Genomic DNA, 17,238 nt, shown 5'->3' on the forward strand with positions numbered 1-17,238 from the left:
AGCGGCGGCGGGCGCAGCGCAGGCCGCCTTCGGGCAGCCGCGGCGGCGTCGCTCGAGCAGCCCGGGGGCGCCGCAGAGCCCGGCGCGCCCTACTCGGCCAGGAGAGGAGGGACGCCGGGGGCCGCGGCTGGGCAAGGGGGAGGAAAGTGCGTGTGCGTGCGCGTGTGGGAAAGAAAGAGTGTGGGGGGCGACAGTCTCGAATTAGGGCGGAGGAGAGCGCAGCGGAACCGGGGTGCAGCCCGCTGGGCGGCGTCCGCCTGTCCTCGAGGTTTGCCCGCGGCGGCCCCCGCTCCCCAGCGCCCCTCACCATGGACTTGCGCGGAGTTGGGACCGGCCTCGGCGGCAGCGAGCGGGCGGCTGCCCGGCCCTGGGGGTGCGCGGGCGCGCGCGCGGGGATGGCGAGGTAGGATGGCCGCCCAGCGCGACCCCCGCCGCCCCAACCCAGCGGCCCCTGGGCGGTGCCGCTGAGTCGCCCGAGCGCACAGGGGTGTGGGCGGAGGCAGCCCCGCGCCCGCGCCTTTGGGAGTCGCTTTGCCTCTTCCCCCCACTCACACCTGCTACCGCGCGGATACCATGTCGAAGGCGGCCGGAGGCGCGGCGGCGGCGGCGGCGGAAAGTTGTCCCCCAGCCCCGGCTGGGTCGTCCTCAGCCGCCGCCGTGGAGGACCTGTCCAAAGTGTCTGACGAGGAGCTGCTGCAGTGGAGCAAGGAGGAGCTGATCCGCTGCCTGCGGCGCGCCGAGGCCGAGAAGGTGAGCGCGATGCTGGACCACAGCAACCTCATCCGCGAGGTCAACCGCCGCCTGCAGCTGCACCTGGGCGAGATCCGCGGGCTCAAGGTGAGCGCGGGGCCGGGCGGGGAGGCTGGGCGCCCCGGGGAGGTGGGGCCCGGCAAACTTTCTCTCCCTCCATCAACAGGTGATCCTCCCCTTTCTCCCAGTCAGCACCCCCTGCCCCCAGTCCCCAGCCCTTTGGAAACTTTTCCAAACTTTGGAGGCGTTTACTCCCCTCCTCTTCCCCACACCTGGCGCGCCGGCATCCAGCTCGCGCTCTCTGCGGATGGAGGGGGAGGACGCCGAGGATGCTGAGAGGCAGGGAGGGAGGTGATGGGCACGCACAACCTTTAATTTGCCCAGGGAAAATCAGTGCTTTGGAGAGGCGGGTTACAGGCAGTCAGGGGCAAAGGCTAGCGAGGGAGCGAGTCCTGAATGTCTTTGCCTTTGGGCGTCGGTGATGACGGCTGCTCTGGCGCCGGCAGCCCTTCGGCGGGCAGAGGGCGAGGAAAGGGCGCCACGGGCAGCGAGAGGGGCTGGGGGCTGGGCGGGGGCGCCACCCTCTGAGCCGGCGTGATCACCCGGTGCGGAGTTGCTTAAGCTCTGCCTTCACGTCTTCCACCAACTCCTGTCCTTTCTTTCTCCCCGAGTTTGGATGGCGTCACCTTGAGTTGCCTTACTCCCTCCCTAATTAACCCCTAGTTTGATTTAGATTTTATCCGGCATGGAAGAGGGGGGGTGGAGCAAAGGGACTCCGAGTGGAAAGGTGCACGGTTTTGAAAGGGTGCCCCGAGTGTCGGTCAGTGATGCTTTCTTTCTGAGCCAGCCTGCCCTCTGCTATTAGGAAAAGGAGGGAAAGTCCCCCCAAACCCACTAATTTATGTTTCTCCATGGAGAGCGCCGAGGGTGCGAGCAGCGTGCCCAGCCCGCCAGGTTGCGGCAGACCGGTGGCCGGGAACCGCCCTGCCGGCGTGCACCGCAAACTTCCTCTCCTTCCAGCTTGCGCTGGTGCCTCTTGGTATTCCTTCCTCTCATTGTTCTGCTTTTGTTTATAGGAAGCCAGACACAAATGAAATCACTGCAGGGACTTCAGGGAATAAATTCCCTCAGGCACAAGTTGTTCTTAGCCCCTTTCCACTCTTACCCCACTTCTCAGGCAGTAGAGCTGTTCCTTAATTGCCTCAGCGCTCCAGCTCTGGGATTCTGGGGCAAGGAGGAGTGGGAGGGCGGCAGGCCCAAGGCTTACCTGTGTGCTGGGCCCAGTCCTGCTGGAGATGGCCCCCTTCTGAGGCCCAGACTCACTGTCGTGTAGTCCCTGGAGTGGGTGTAGGTAGGAAGATCCCACAGTCAGAAAAATCCCAAGGCTCGCTCTCTCCTTTGGTTTAATTCATTACTAATGGAGTATTTATTAAGTATCAGGCTCTTTGGGGAACAGAAGAGAAGCAGGCTAGTGCAGTGGGAAGGTGATCTCAGAGGTAGCTTTGAATCTAAAATTCACATTTGCCAGGAGCGTGTGCTTGAGTAATTAATTTCTCAGGTTCTTATTTTATTCATCAATAAAATGCAAATGGCAATAACTATTTCCTAGGGTGTTGTGATGATAAGTTATGATAATGTAGGGCTTTAATACTTGCCTGCCAAAAATGATAGATACTGTCATCAGGAGGAGACATATAAATAAATGTATAGCAGTGAGTCTCCAGGATCTGGGTTTCTTAGGCAAAGCTGGACAATGGTATTGGTTTGTCATCCTCCAATTTAAGCTGCTTCCATGATTTGAAAAGTAATGTGACTTGGAAGAGTTTTTAATCAATTTCTTAAAGATTTTTATAGTGTGGAGCATCGATCTACATAATAGCTCAGAAATACTTGAAAATTCTTTTAGATCATATGGATTGTGTGTGTGAGGATCTATGTGTGAGTAGGGTAGGGCTGGCATGAGTGGTGGGGTGCCTGGTCTTCATTCCAGTAGCTCCATTTAGAGAAACAGCTATTAGGGCAGGTAAGGACACTTACACCCAAGTAGGAAAGTCTCCTTGTGGTCTAGATACATGACTTTACATTAAAAGACTTTCCAGTTCAACTCCTTATCAAGTTGAGAAATGATGGAGGCTGGTTACCTTCAGATGGAGCTTCTATCCGTCCTTTCATGTCATCTCCTGGGCAGCTGCAAGGTAGTAGACCCCAAGACCTCTGGCTTACCTCTCAGGGGTCTGTGGTTTTACTCTGCCGACAGGCCAGCCTTCTCCCTTCTCTTCATCATCTTGGCTTGGATCTTCTTTCGACACCATAGTAATCCATAAATGTGGTTGACTGAATAAATGATAGGTGCATCTATTTATTTTGGATTAATTGGAAGGAAGAAGGAAGAAAGTTTTTTTTTAGTTTTGGTGGCGGGAGGTCTCTGATGGTTTGTCATGCTCATTTAAATATTGGGTAATTAAAGCCACAATGCTTTTTTTTTGAATGCCCCTTTCTGTGAGCTGACTTTGAAACTGCATCTAAATATTTTTAAGGCTACTAGATATTTCTGTAGCTGTAGACATGGAAGATGGAAGCATGTTTTCTTTTGAGGGGCCTGTGACTGAGTTCCAACACTGTCTAACTTGTTTGTATTTAAACATCTGGGAGGCAGGTCAGTGTGGGGGTGGTGGAAAGATACCGATTTGGAGTCTGACAAGTAGGGCAGCTTGGGCAAACTGTTAACCTCTCTGAGCCTCAGTTTTCTCACCTGCTCCATGGGGGATTTTCATTCCACATGAGGTTTTATGAGCATTAAGTGACATATAGAAGAAACCCCAGTGAGGTTAGATAACTTTCTGAAGGACACACAGACTTAAAGTGTTCATAATAGGCTTTCTTTTCTTTTGGCTTGTTGACGTTCTTCGTTTAGCATGTATGGTCCTGAAAGGAGTAGAGAAAGGAGATTCTGGTTAAGATTCTTGTGTTGTAAGGAATTAGATTCCTGAGAACCATGTCTTTGGACTGCTGAGTATATACCAACACTCAGGCTGTTCTGTCTCAGTATCCCGGTGGAAGCTAATTTTGGGGAATTCAATCTCTGAGATTTGTTATCTACATTACATTAATTTCCCTCCTTGCTCCCTAAAATACCAACCTCCCACCCTGCAATGAAGAAAAAGAATGAATTAAAACAATTCTTCTTTAACCATAGATACAGTACTTGATAGTCTGCAGGCACAAGATTGAAATTCTGGGTGGTATTCTGTGAGGTGTATTTAAACTTTTAAAAGTCTACTTTATACACTTGTATAACATCTGGTGGCCTGTGGCACTGTTAAAAAGACACTTGGACTTTCTTTTTCAAAACACTCAGTCTTAATGAGGCAAATTTGAAGAAGGTGGCTTACAAGGTTATGATCAAGTTGGTTGGTTCCTTATTCCTAAAAAAACCGATAATAGGAAGAGGGAGCTGTGATAAAGAAAAGTGAATGGCCCAATACCCACTCCTGCCTACTCCATCTGGAATGCTGAGAAGTATATGTTTCACTTCCTTTGAAAAGCGAGTTAACTTTGTGAAGCCCAAGTTGGCACCAGTCCTGTTTACTTTCCAGTTTTGGAGAAATCAGGAATAGCTATAGGACAGCCAAAGGGAAGTACTTCCAGATGGAAGTTCATTTGGATGAAAAAATAATGACTTGAGCTTTCTATCAAATGCCAGGATTAAACAAAATGTGAATAACTTTTGAAGCTTAGATGAATTTTGTTTAGTAGTATTTTCTCCAAATATCTACAACTTCTGATTTCCTCTAAAGCATCAGTATCAAGGGATAATTTATTCTCTTACTACTGTAGATTCCAACATAGCAAGGGCTTGCTGAAAATAATAAGAAATCCTTTCTCAGTAGCTATAGCTGTAGCTTGTTTTGTGCATATACACATATTAAGTGTCTACTGTATGCAAGGCACGATGCCAAGTATGTTACATATTAACAGAAAGACTTCTAGAATGGACTCTGCCCTCTAGAAGCTATCTACATTAGAAAGGAGAAAAAATTGATGCTTAATGAGTATTCTAGCTGATGTGTGACACAGGCCTTAAGCAGTGAGTGGGAAGGTTATGTCATTCATTCATTCATTCATGGGTGCTCTTCTATGCTGGGGAGACTTCTCAGGGGAATCTCTCCTCTAAGGTAAGTTTACATGGGGGAGAAGACGATATTGTCTAGTTGAAAGGCACAGACATAATCACAGCTCATGATTAGCTGACAGGCCGCTAAAGGTGGAAAGGCAGGGGAAAGCCTTTCTGGCCTGGCCAGGGAGTTTATTCATTTTCCCCAGGAAAGGGGAGGTGATGGGGGTTGGTAAGCAGGAGGGGCAAAACACGCAGTGAGTGTTTGTGAAGATCAGTCTGGCTGATTTTGGATTGGAGGGGGTGAGGAAGGTAGAGGGTAGGGCAGACCCAGCAGGAAGGCTGGGTGGGGGGCTGCTGGCAAAGGTCAGGCCCGAAGTCAGAAGGTGGCAGTGGGAAGCAAAAGGAAGAGATGGGTATTAGAAACAAGGGAACAGAGTTGTTGGTTATGCCAAGAGTCAGAACTGGAAGTGAAAACTAAGCTGCATAGGCTTCCTCCTCAGGCCCCACATTTACTCCCATCTTAGGCCTCATGGCTGTCAGAAGTGAAGGAAGTGGTTAGCAGATGTTTCATACGTTATCTTCCAGTCAGTGTCAGGGGCAGTGTTGGAATCAACCTGAGTTTAAGAGAAGTCAGTCCCCTTTCTGAGTACCTCAGGTTCTGGGTTGGATGATAGTGTCACAAGACCAGAGGTTTTCAGGCTTTGTTAAGCAGATGAAATCTTATGTAGTAGCCCCATAACTGCCTGTTTCATCCCTACCAAACCATGGTGCTTCAGGAAACACTGGGCCCCTTGACTATATGTGCGAATAGAGACTAAGTGGGGACTTCACCACATATTTTAAAAATTGCCTGGTTTCAGGTATCTACAGTGGAGGTTCTGTGTTCTGGATACACAGAAGTGAGTAGAATAGATGAAATCTGCATTCTTATGACTCTAGTGAGGATGTAGACTTGAACTGACAGGCACACTCATATGTATGTGGTTGTAAATTGTAATAAATAATAACAGAGGAAAAGGTTGAGGGGTGATAGTAGAGCATAAAAGTGGGCCTTCTTTGCACTGGGGGTGGACTGCCTTTAGAACAGCTTCTATGGGGAAGTGACTTATAAAATGAGACCTCATGGTTGTGTAGAAGGCCGGCGGAAGGCATTCCAAGTGAAAGAGGGGAAGGGCTTGCCCCTTGAGGACCTGGAACAAGGCCAGGGTTGGTGGTGCTCAGTGCGTGATGGGGAGGGGGTGTTTTCATCTTCTCCACTGCTATCATGAGACCAAGCCACCATCAACTCCCTCTACCTGGACCAGCCCAGTAGCCTCCTAGCTGGTCTGGCAGCTTCCACCTTATCCTGACTCCTTCCTTCCCTCCCTGTCAACTCCAGCCAGTCTTGGTAGACTTGCTCACTGTGCTTTAGGCACCATGCTGGCCTCCCTCTAACTTGAGCTCTTGCTCTCACACTTGTCTCAGCTTTTATACTTGCCCTTTCTCTGCCTGGGATCATCTTCACTCAAGTGTTTGCTTCTTCATTTCACCCAAGTCTCTGTTCAAATGTTTCTCTTTTCTGCAGAAGTACCTTCTCTTGCAAAATAGTGTTCTTTAACCTGCTTTAGTTTTCTCTCCAGAACTTTGCACTGCATGACATTATATTCTATCCTTGCTTTTTGCCATTCTTTTCCACCGAAATGAAAGCTGTAGGAAGTCAAGGTCTTTGCTATGGCCACTGATAGATCCCTAGCACCTGGATGGTACCTGGCACATAATAGATGCTTATTAAATATTTGTTAATGAACAAATGAATCACCATTCATGCTGGAGATGTAGACTGAGTCAGAGCATTTGGGGCCTGTGAGACTTGAAGGATTTTGCACCTTATCTTAAGGGCAGGGAGACGCTATTAAAGGGTTTTAAACATGTAAGTAATAAGATGAACTTAATTTTGGAGGCAGAGCTCCAAAGACTGTTTGGCTCAGAAGTGGAAGGTGAGGGAGAAGGAGATGCCAGGGATAACCTCAGGTTCTTATAAGGAGCAATGGGACAAGTGGAGGTGGCATTTGCAGAGAGATGCAAATGGGGAGGAGGATTTGAGTATCAAGGGCTCAGTGTTGCTTGTGTTAGGCGGGATGCCTGGGAGACAAGATGGCCAGGTGGGTGTGGCACATGGGGTTGGATGTGCAGGAGTGAAATGCCACTAGGGGGCAACTGTGCTTTTCCCTAGTGGCGGTGGGGGGCGGCTGCTCATCCTTGTCAGGGCTAAAATACTAAGCAGTGTTGTTGTTTGCTCTGTTTTAAGGTCTGTTGCCTCAGAGATTTTAAGCATTCACAGGTCATGAGCAGCCATCTTTCTTTCTCCAGGGTGGGGCAGGGGAGCCTTGTTTTTCTACTGACTGATTTCTTGGTAATTAACTGGCTGCTCCTGCTCCCTAAATATTGACTGGGTGACCTTGGACAAGTGAAGCTTTGAGAGGTCCAGTTTCCCCTTCTGTAAAAGAACCTTAATAATTATTATTCCCTAAGGTTTTGGTGAAAATTAGATGAGACAATGCAAGTAAAGTATTATGCAGGGAACATAAGCGATACCTGTTATTTTTACTTTTTATGGATAACTACAAGTCTTCATCCTCCCCTAATCTCACAGGGAATTCACCAGTTCCAGGCGCTCCTGCTCCCAGGAAGCCTTAGCCCGATGACGCCTGATTTATGTATGTCCCTTGAATGGTTGCATCTCTCTTTTCAGGATATCAACCAGAAGCTCCAGGAGGACAACCAGGAACTGAGGGACCTCTGCTGTTTCCTGGATGATGACCGGCAGAAAGGCAAGAGGGTGTCCCGGGAGTGGCAGAGACTGGGCCGCTACACGGCCGGGGTGATGCACAAGGAAGTGGCCTTATACCTGCAGAAGCTGAAGGAGCTGGAGGTGAAGCAGGAGGAGGTGGTGAAGGAGAACATGGAGCTCAAGGAGCTGTGTGTGCTGCTGGATGAGGAGAAGGGCACGGGCTGTGCGGGCAGCCGCTGTTCCATCGACAGCCAGGCCAGCCTGTGCCAGCTTGCTGCCTCCACCGCGCCCTATGTGCGGGACGTGGGTGACGGCAGCAGCACCTCCAGCACCGGCAGCACCGACAGCCCCGACCACCACAAGCACCACGCGAGCAGTGGCAGCCCCGAGCACCTGCAGAAGCCCCGGAGCGAGGGCAGCCCGGAGCGCTCCAAGCACGGGAGCGCCAGCCCTGAGCATCTCCAGAAACCCAGGGCCTCTGGGACCCCAGATCACCCGAAAGCACTCAAAGGACCCAGTCCGGAGCACCACAAACCCCTGTGCAAGGGCAGCCCTGAACAGCAGAGGCACCCGCACCCCGGGAGCAGCCCAGAAACGCTGCCCAAGCACGTGCTCAGTGGGGGCCCCGAACACTTCCAGAAGCACCGGTCAGGGGGCAGCCCTGAACACGCCCGGCACAGTGGAGGGAGCCCGGAGCATCTTCAGAAACACGCCCTCGGGGGGAGCCTGGAGCATCTCCCGAGAGCCAGGGGAACCAGCCCCGAGCACCTCAAACAGCATTATGGAGGTAGTCCTGATCACAAACACGGAGGAGGCAGTGGCGGAGGTGGCGGTGGCGGAGGTGGCAGTGGAGGTGGCGGCGGAGGCAGCAGGGAGGGTACCCTCCGACGGCAGGCGCAGGAGGACGCATCACCCCATCACCGGAATGTCTACAGTGGCATAAACGGTGGGTCAGTACGTGCTGGGGAGCTGCCTTGGTTGGGTCAACTCAGTAGAGGGTTATGAGTGATGAAGAGCTCTCCGGCCACATAAGAAAGTGCAGGTGCTGACTAGGGGTTGGGTTGGAGAAAGAAGCAAACATTGGACTCAAAATCATGATGTGTGTTTCTTCCCCTGGATCTGTTTTTATTTTATGTAATTAACCAGCCAAGTAAGCCTGAAAAGGTTGAGAGTGAAGGGTTACAGGAGAGAGAGAAACAATAATTCCCTAGGACCCTGAGTTGTCAGGGTGAAATCTGTGGGTACTGCAGCTAAAAAAATAGAACCATTCTAGGATTCTTTCAGCTTGAACTTGAGCATGTTCCTGTTTGTGTGGTGTTTCCTAGTAGGGCTCACTTGTGGAATGGTGACCAAAAGGTTTTGAATCCGGTTAATAGCTTAGGAAGAGATAAGTATTTATTTTGAAAAACAATGACATTAAAAAAGAAATATGTTGTCCCTAAACAGGCTTGATGCTGGTTTGCCTGAATGCCTATAAATAGGCCTTACTTTACCTTGAAGATTTTTTCCATTGTGTTGGGGGCCTGAATCTGTGACTTTTCTTTGCATTTATTAATCAATGCATCAACGGATTCCCTTTTCAGTCAAAAGCCACCAACCCTCTCCTGAAACTCCATTAAGCATATTCTGAACAGTATGCTCTTTTGATTACAGGAGTCATCTTTCCTGGTCATTTAAATGTACCTCTTTAAAATGTACAGATGTGTTTGGACACGCCTTTGGTTTCCAAAGCATAGCATCTGCATTTTCTGAAGTGGCTCTAAACATGAGCTTTTAAACCTTTTGGAAGAGGCTTAATTTTCTGCATCTTGGTTCTGAAACCACTTTAAACTTAAGAGAGAAAGAAATCATTTCTTAAAGAAAAAAAAAAACCCAGCCCCCCACAATCCTTTTATGTTACTCATGGTTGAGTTGGAGCTAAAATGATTGATTTTATAGACTGAGAGTTTTTTTCCATTCAAATGTCTGAGGTTTTTCACTTTATTTGAAATGTGCTCTGGAGTCTGTGTGCAGCCAGCTCCTAGTAGTAGAGGAGGCTGCCAATTTTAGCAGTGACATGAAGGGGTAAATTTTCAATATTGTATTTGGGGATTTACCTGTTGGATTCCATTTCATCTTAATTCCTTTCTCATAGTGCTGAAAATTGACTCCTGAAGCTTGGCTTCTAATTCTTCCTATGTTCTTTTAAGCGCAAATGGAAATAGAAAGGGTGGGGAAGATGGGAAGCTGCTGCTTTCTCAGTTTGTGTTGGGAGGTGGGAGCCCAGAGAAGCCAATACACCTGTTGTGTCGAGGCCTTCGGCTGGTGCCTTTCCAAGTTGATTGAATCTTCACTCTTCTCATGGGCAATAGAGATGCTGCCATGATTGCTGTAGGCAGCCTTGGCTACCCAGTTCTCTACAAGAGATGAAAGTCATTTAAAAACAAAATTTGGTTGTGTTACTATCATGAGATGGGCCATTGGCCATGAAGCTTGACTTTGGTGGGGAGTAATGGTTTAATGGGAAGGTAAAGATAATGACTATTCCATTTCTTGATTACTTTTTAATGAGCTTGAGAAGTAAATGTGTTCACTGTTACAAGGAAACTTTGTTTCTTAAACTAAAAAGAATACTTAGGGGCACGTGGTTCATTCACTCACAAAACAATTCTTTACAAAAGGGATCCTTTACATGAAGAACTCCTCTAGTTTAATCAATGTGTGATTTAACTTACAAGAAAAGTGTTGAGGTGCAACTTTTAAACAATACTTTGCATAAAGTAAGGTGTATCTCTAAGTAAAGATGGCTATTATATCATGGCATATTGCCTGGATTCAGATAAACTTAGTGGGTTGGGAAAATATTTTTAAAAATTTAAACAATTTAGTTAAAAATTTGGTGTAACATAAATTATCATAGAATGGTACTGTAGTTCACTTCTTGTGTCTACTTCAAATTTTCTAATTCTTAAGTGACAGATCTGCTGACAGTTGATATCCTCACCAGAGTGTATTTGTAGTACATTTGCATTGCATTTTTATTTCAGTAATTAATTGGAAAATGAAGTGGCACAAAGAAATGTTTATGGATCATCAGCCTATAAACGTGGGCATTGGTAGCTCGTATTTATCCTGCCATTACAAATTAATTTTTGATATGGATGGCAAGACATGCTTTTTCATATTTTTAAATCCCCACACAATTTGTTTGAATCATTGGTGTATGAAGAGATAGGAACCAGTTGTGAGGCTAATCCCAAATTGCTGATTTGCTGAGTCATTTCCAGAGTCATTCTGTTTGGGATTGATGTGAAATATGAGTGTTTTGGATGAGCACTTGGATATTTTTGCATGAACAGGAAGCAGTGAAAGCACTTGGGAAGTGTATGTGCATTATGGCCGACTGAAACAGAGATGAAGTATATACTGGCAGGATATTGTACTACCTGTAAGGATATGCATTCCCTCCAAAAACACAGACATATGCACACTGAGGGAACCATCACTGAAAAAGATTGCTGTTTAAGTTGACTGTGCCTTGGCATCTTTAAATCTCCTTGTGCTTTCAGTTACAAACTCAGTGGATACAGTAGTTGAACTTGATGTCTAAGAGCTACCTTTGGTTAAAACAGTTGGTTTAACCTCCAACTGGAAAGAAAATATGAATTTTAGTTATTTTTTTCCTCTCTCAAATATTTCTAAGCCTGTATAACCATTTCTTAATTAGTAGCTGATCAGAAAACAACGAAAGTAAAAACAAACACAAGAAAAATCCTCCAAACTTAACGAAACCCTCATGACTGTGTTTATTTCTTTAGAAGTTATTATTCAACTATTTCTTTTCAGTTTGAAGACAGTTCCATTTTCAAATAGAAAGTAAATTCAACACTTATCACATCTAGACATTGAGGCATTTGCCCATTCATTCAAGTTGCTTGCTGTAGTCCAGATTTGTAGATTAAGTAATTGAATAGTCACTTCTAGCTATTGTTCATAAACTGGCAGCCTCAGTTTTTGAGAATGGGGGTTTCACTTACCTGATTCCATTGAAATCCAAGTTTGGGTGGAACTTTCTTAGGTGAAAGTGTTTCCTTCTGCAATGAAACTATAGAGTTTTGCTTTCAGATACCAGCTGGCAGATCTTTGCTTTCAAACAGGGTTTAGCCCAGGTCATGGATGTCTTGGATGATTCAAGTTCTTCAGTAGCTCTGTTTTTTGTTGACCTTCCAGACAGAGATGATTCTGATAATCAGAGACCCTTACAAGTAGTTCACCTGTTGGACATTATAAATCCAGATGAAAAAGTAGTAAAAATAGTTGGATTTTAATTCTAGAGGCATGTATTGTTGGTTACCAGCAAATGAGAAGGAATAAATAGAAGAAACATTACTCTTCATTTTATTGTTTATCCTCTTCCTTCTTCTTCTTCTTTTTTTTTTTTTTTTAAAAAAAAGGGGGGTTGTTTAATTATCATGGTTGGTCTGATTCCCCTTGCCTTTTTTTGAGCAAGTTCCAGTAAACAATAGCTTTGTGTCCTCGTTCAACATCACCCTGGCCAATGAGAGCACACATGAGGGAATCATTCACTTGTGTTAAAAAAAGTCTGTTTAGAACTACTTTGGCCTTGCTAGATGGAGTGTCAGGGCTATAAGTCTTCATGCTGAAAGTTTCTTACTGGTTCTTTTCTTCTTTTGTGAGCATATCTCTAGAGATGGAAAGAGCAGGCTGTTTCTCCCAACAACTCTTCTTCCAGTTCAGGGTTTCTTAATAGTGTTGCTATTGACATTTTGGACCTGATGATTCTTTGTTGTGAGGTGCTGCCTTATGTGTTTTAGGAGGTTTAACAGCATCCCTGGGCTCTACTCACGGACACTTTTCCAGTTGTGACAAAAATGTCTCCAGACACTGCCAAATGTTCCCAGGTGGGGTGTAGGCAAAATTGCTCCTGGTTCAAAACAACTGCTTTAGAATAGTGGTTTTTAATCTGGCTGCAGTTTAAAATTACTGTGGTAGCTTTGAAAAAACAGCAGTGCCTGAGCCCAGCATTTAGAGATGCAAATTGAGTTCATCTGGCACTTTGCAAAAAAAAAAAAAAAAAAAAAAGAGATCCTCAGGTGATTCTAATAAGGAGACCAAGTGGCTGCCACTGCCCTTAAATCAGTGACTCTTGCATAAGATCGGGTTGATGTGCGTGAAGGTTTCAAACACCCCAGCTTCCTGGGAAGAAGAAAGTTAACTTCTCTTTCTTTGTTGAACTCTAGGACTGAGAAGGACTGACCCAAGCTGTTACCGTAAAACTTCACCCCCTCTCAACTCTAGACCAAGGTTATCTAATAACACATTACTTTGGGATATGGGTTGAAAATTTTCATTTTTGGTGGCTCAGGTGGTTAGGTTAATTTGGGGAAGCTCTGACATATGTGTAGGTTCATGACTGCTTTACTTTTTAAATCCTTCACATCCAGACAGAAAAAGAAACATCTATTTATGGTGGATATTGGTGGCACATGTAGATCGTACACAGCCTCCAATGCTAATGACTGTTTTCCACAGGAGCACACTGCATTGCAAATCTCCCATTTTATAGCTTTTACCCTGAGTTTTAAGACTGCTCCTTATTCTCTGTTGAGGTTATTAACGAGTAAATGAAAAACGCTGGTAACGCAAAGTGGCCTTGTGTATGAGGGGCAAGATAACCTGTGTGTGGAAGAACCCAGCAGGATTTCTCTGAAGCTAAATTGTGTGTGAATTAAGTAGTGTGCACTTTAGCATGAATAATTGCTCTCATAAATCTTTTATTTTGCTTAGGAAAAGTCAGAACATCCCTTAAAGATGATTTTGGACAATAGAAATTGAGTACCTTTTGGAAGAAATGTTTCAACAGTTACGGTTATAGAATACCAGAACTGATTTTAATTGAGGTCCTCTGAGTGTGGAAATATTGTGTGAACTGACACATGGATGGTTAAAGTAATAGATAACAGTTTTTGTTCTTCAGGCTGCAATACAATAATTTGGTAACATTTGATAGGACATGAGCTTAAGAAATTCTGAAAAGTAGAATTGATTTCTTGGACCATACTTGGATGTGCAAAATGTATTGCATTTATCATAAGAATACATTTTAACTTAATGACATAGCTTAATATTGGAAATGTGGTTTATTTTAAGAAAATTGCAAAATATCTGAGAGGTGAAATATTGAAAAACCTACATGGCTTAGAAAGGTATTTACTAGTACGATGTAATATGCTTTAAATTTAGGGGGCCATTTTCATCTTTTCCCTAAAGATTGCCTATCAATGTTGTGTATATATAGTTATATACATTTTAGGAACTTTAATATTGCATCTGAATAATGGCACACATTCAGTTGGTTTTGTCTGGTCAAACAAATCTGGCATTCAGTCACATAAATTTGCTGCCATGAAATAAACCAAGGATTTCTTTCAACTGATTAGTATCCTATCCTTTACATCCAGTTGGAATCAATTAAATGTTTATATGTTCTGGCTCATCGCAGCTTTTCAGAAGATAAAATAGAAAAAATGTGATCATTGAATTAGTGATGCATTTGTCATTTCATTTTAACTGAAATAGTTTAGAACAAAGCATGTGGAAGTGAAAAGCTATGGTGAGTTATTCCACCTAATTAGGTAACAACTTTTTACAAGTGTCACATGAATATAGATACATGAACACATATTCATAAATACATGAATAAGTGAATACAATACAAATACAAAATGTGTAAGACTACATACATTTACTCTTAGTAATGATAGACTATTCTGGAGGCATGGGTGTTAGGGATCTTAGTCAAGAAATAAGAGCATGTTCAGAAATAAGAGTGTGAAGTCAAACTTTGCCAAGCATTAAGAAAATAATGATAATATTTTACTTGTGTAGCCCTGTTAGGCCAGTGTGTGGGTAGAGTAAGTTTTCCAGACTGAAATTTATGACCTTAGACTCTAAAACTTCTCAAATTTTGGCCACTTACTTCTCATGGTTGGAGATAAAACTAACTGTGGGTCCCTACATTAAATGGCCCTGGATGGGTATTCTTTTTCTTTTTAATATCCTGTTTTTAAAGAAAGATTTCCATTCACTTCTGGTATCAACATGCTATCATCAACACCCCTTGCTGTCCTCAGGCCTGACTTTAACTCGTTTTCTTGTTGTTTCTAAATTCTGTTTTGCTGTATCTCATGGCTGGTCATAGCTTAGCAAAGTGGATAATCACACTGCTTAGAATTGTGTTTAAGCATAAATAACCTTGAGGTGCCCTTTTATGAGTAAAGTGCATGAGCTTTAATGCATAATCTATTTGTCATCTATAAGTGTTGTGGCTTTTCAAGTTTCATTTTTGCTTATTTTCTGGGTCTTGAGTGCATTTCAGTTAATTGAGAGGGTGCATTTCTTTAATATGATAAGAACTCAAATATATGCTTCTTGGATACTTTGGCATAACCAAGTTGCCCTTAATACTTTAATGTATAATATTTATGGCCAGCATTGTGCATATTTAAGAAATATTTATTTTGAACTTGATTGTGGGACACATTAAGATAGTTTCATGTTCTGAAATGAGCTGATTTTCAAGAGAGCTAGGAAACTTAAGATTCAGTATCAAGAGTAGACCATGGGACACTTGAGAATACAGACATGAAATCTCAGCTCTAATTTATAAGAGTCTCTAGGCAAAAGAGTGAGGTTCAAGTTACTGCTGCTCCTGACATAAATGCTTTCTCTTTAGAGTGCCATTCAAGGGTTTCCAATAGAAAGAACTGCTGTTCTTTCTGAGACAGAGGGTGCTTAAGCAGCAGAGAGGCAGAAGAGGTATTTAGAAAAGGGAAAATGGCACAGGAGTAGCAGGTTACATTATCATCCTTACAAAGGTAATACTGGTCTGTCCTCCCTAAGATAACAGGCAATAACTGGGTTATTCACACATGGTGTTCATTTACCGTTTTCCTGTAACAGAGTTATGTGTATTATGGAGCTTTTGTACTCAAGTCATTATGGAAGAGTACGGTAAGTCTTGGGACTTGGTCGTGGTCCTTGATTGAAACTAGGCACCTACTCAGTTACCAGATAAATGAAACTTCAGAAATATCTACTTTAGTTTTTTTTTTCTTTTTAAATTCTTCAGCACCTTTGTTGTTTAGGCCTTCTGCAGGCTTTTCTGTGAGACAGGACATGTTAAGGAAAAGTTGGATTTGGGAATTGCTCAAAAACTATATTTCAATTATTTGGTCACTCTCCCCTTCACACATACGCACATGTGTGCGCACACATGCAAAGCATTTAATGGCATATATATATTTAAGAATGTTATATGCGTTAGATTTAAAGATACTGAATGACTTTTTCCCCATACCTCCTTCACTTTCATTTTCAGCCACGTGAAGGAAAGTGAATCCTTTCATTTTTAAATCGGCAAACAAAATATTTGTAACACCATTTTTGCCTGCTGATATGGTTGAGGGATAGGATGTTTCGGTTAACTTTTGAAGACTAAGCTAGACTTTTCTAGTCACGTATATTATTACATTGTTGCATTAAACTCAGAATTTTGCCTTCTGGTCTTGATAATAAAGGAAACTAAGAGGTCCCATCTTTCTCCCAATTATTGAGGACTTTTCTGGCTTTTAGGGAAATCCCTGATTTGGGTTATGTGTACTTATAACTTCCTAGGTGTCCATAATTGCTAGTTGCTTAAAAATGTTAAGAAGCATGAATTGCTTTTGGGAGAATGGTGTTTTCTTATCAGTAGGAGAGAAAAAACCCAATTGGTGGTGAATATGTATATGCACATGTACACATATACTTGCATATATTAATATATTTTATTCAGTTAATTGAGACTAGATGTCTATTTTAATGCTAAAGAATTAAGTTAGAAAGAAATTAGGACAATATAGTTGTATTTAGTTCAGAATGCCACAGAATGGTAGAACGTAGAGCTGTGATGTACTCTACAGCTGTAAAGTACTCAACCCTTCCATATCCTGAATGAGAAAACTGACTTCTAACAAAGTTTAGTGAACTGCCCAAGGCCAGTTAGTAGAGGACTAGAAAGAATCAAGCTGACTCCCAGGGCACCAAATGAGTTTTATAAAGAAGACATTTATTCTTCTAGATGTAGAGGGCACTTGAGGTAGGGATAATATCAATGATGAAGACTCTAAATGGAGTAAGGAACCAGTCTTTCTCTATTCCTGTTGGAAACCCCAGAAAACTGTAATAGAGACATACAGTGATGGGAGTGTGAGATGAGGTGAGTATTTCTAGACTCCAGGTTAGAGAAGTACCAAAGAAGACCTGGTGCTCTAGTAGGTGAGCTCATGGCTACTGCTTGGGAGCCTCTGATTCAGCCAAATGGGACACACAGTTCACAGTTGGATGGACAGCTGCTAAAATGGATTCTTAATGGAAAAAGTATTCCTACTCCTAGTCTGGGAATTCAACCACCTCAGTATCTTTTTTCTTCCTACACGGACTCTCCCCACCCTAAGGGGAGAGTCATTCATTCTTTCCAGATGAATGTTCTTGAGGAGGTGAACTGATCTTGGTCTGGTCCTTACACACTCACTTGTATTCACAGTCAAAATGCTGTGTG

At 44.1% G+C, this 17,238-nt stretch overlaps 1 protein-coding gene across 3 annotated transcripts in view; it reads left to right on the top strand.

Annotated features, from left to right (window-relative positions):
• Nucleotides 1-448: 448 nt before the first annotated feature.
• Nucleotides 449-17,238, top strand: part of CCDC85A (coiled-coil domain containing 85A) — a 180,955-nt gene continuing 164,165 nt past the window's right edge. For all 3 annotated transcript variants that reach the window (XM_045549654.1, XM_045549652.1, XM_045549653.1), the window contains exons 1-2: nt 449-837; nt 7,599-8,583. In XM_045549654.1, the coding sequence (XP_045405610.1) occupies nt 574-837; nt 7,599-8,583 (1,249 nt within the window). In that variant the 5' untranslated portion in view covers nt 449-573. The remainder of the gene's footprint in view (nt 838-7,598; nt 8,584-17,238) is intronic.

Source organism: Lemur catta, chromosome 4, assembly GCF_020740605.2.
Source record: "Lemur catta isolate mLemCat1 chromosome 4, mLemCat1.pri, whole genome shotgun sequence".
Lineage (NCBI taxonomy): Eukaryota > Metazoa > Chordata > Mammalia > Primates > Lemuridae > Lemur > Lemur catta.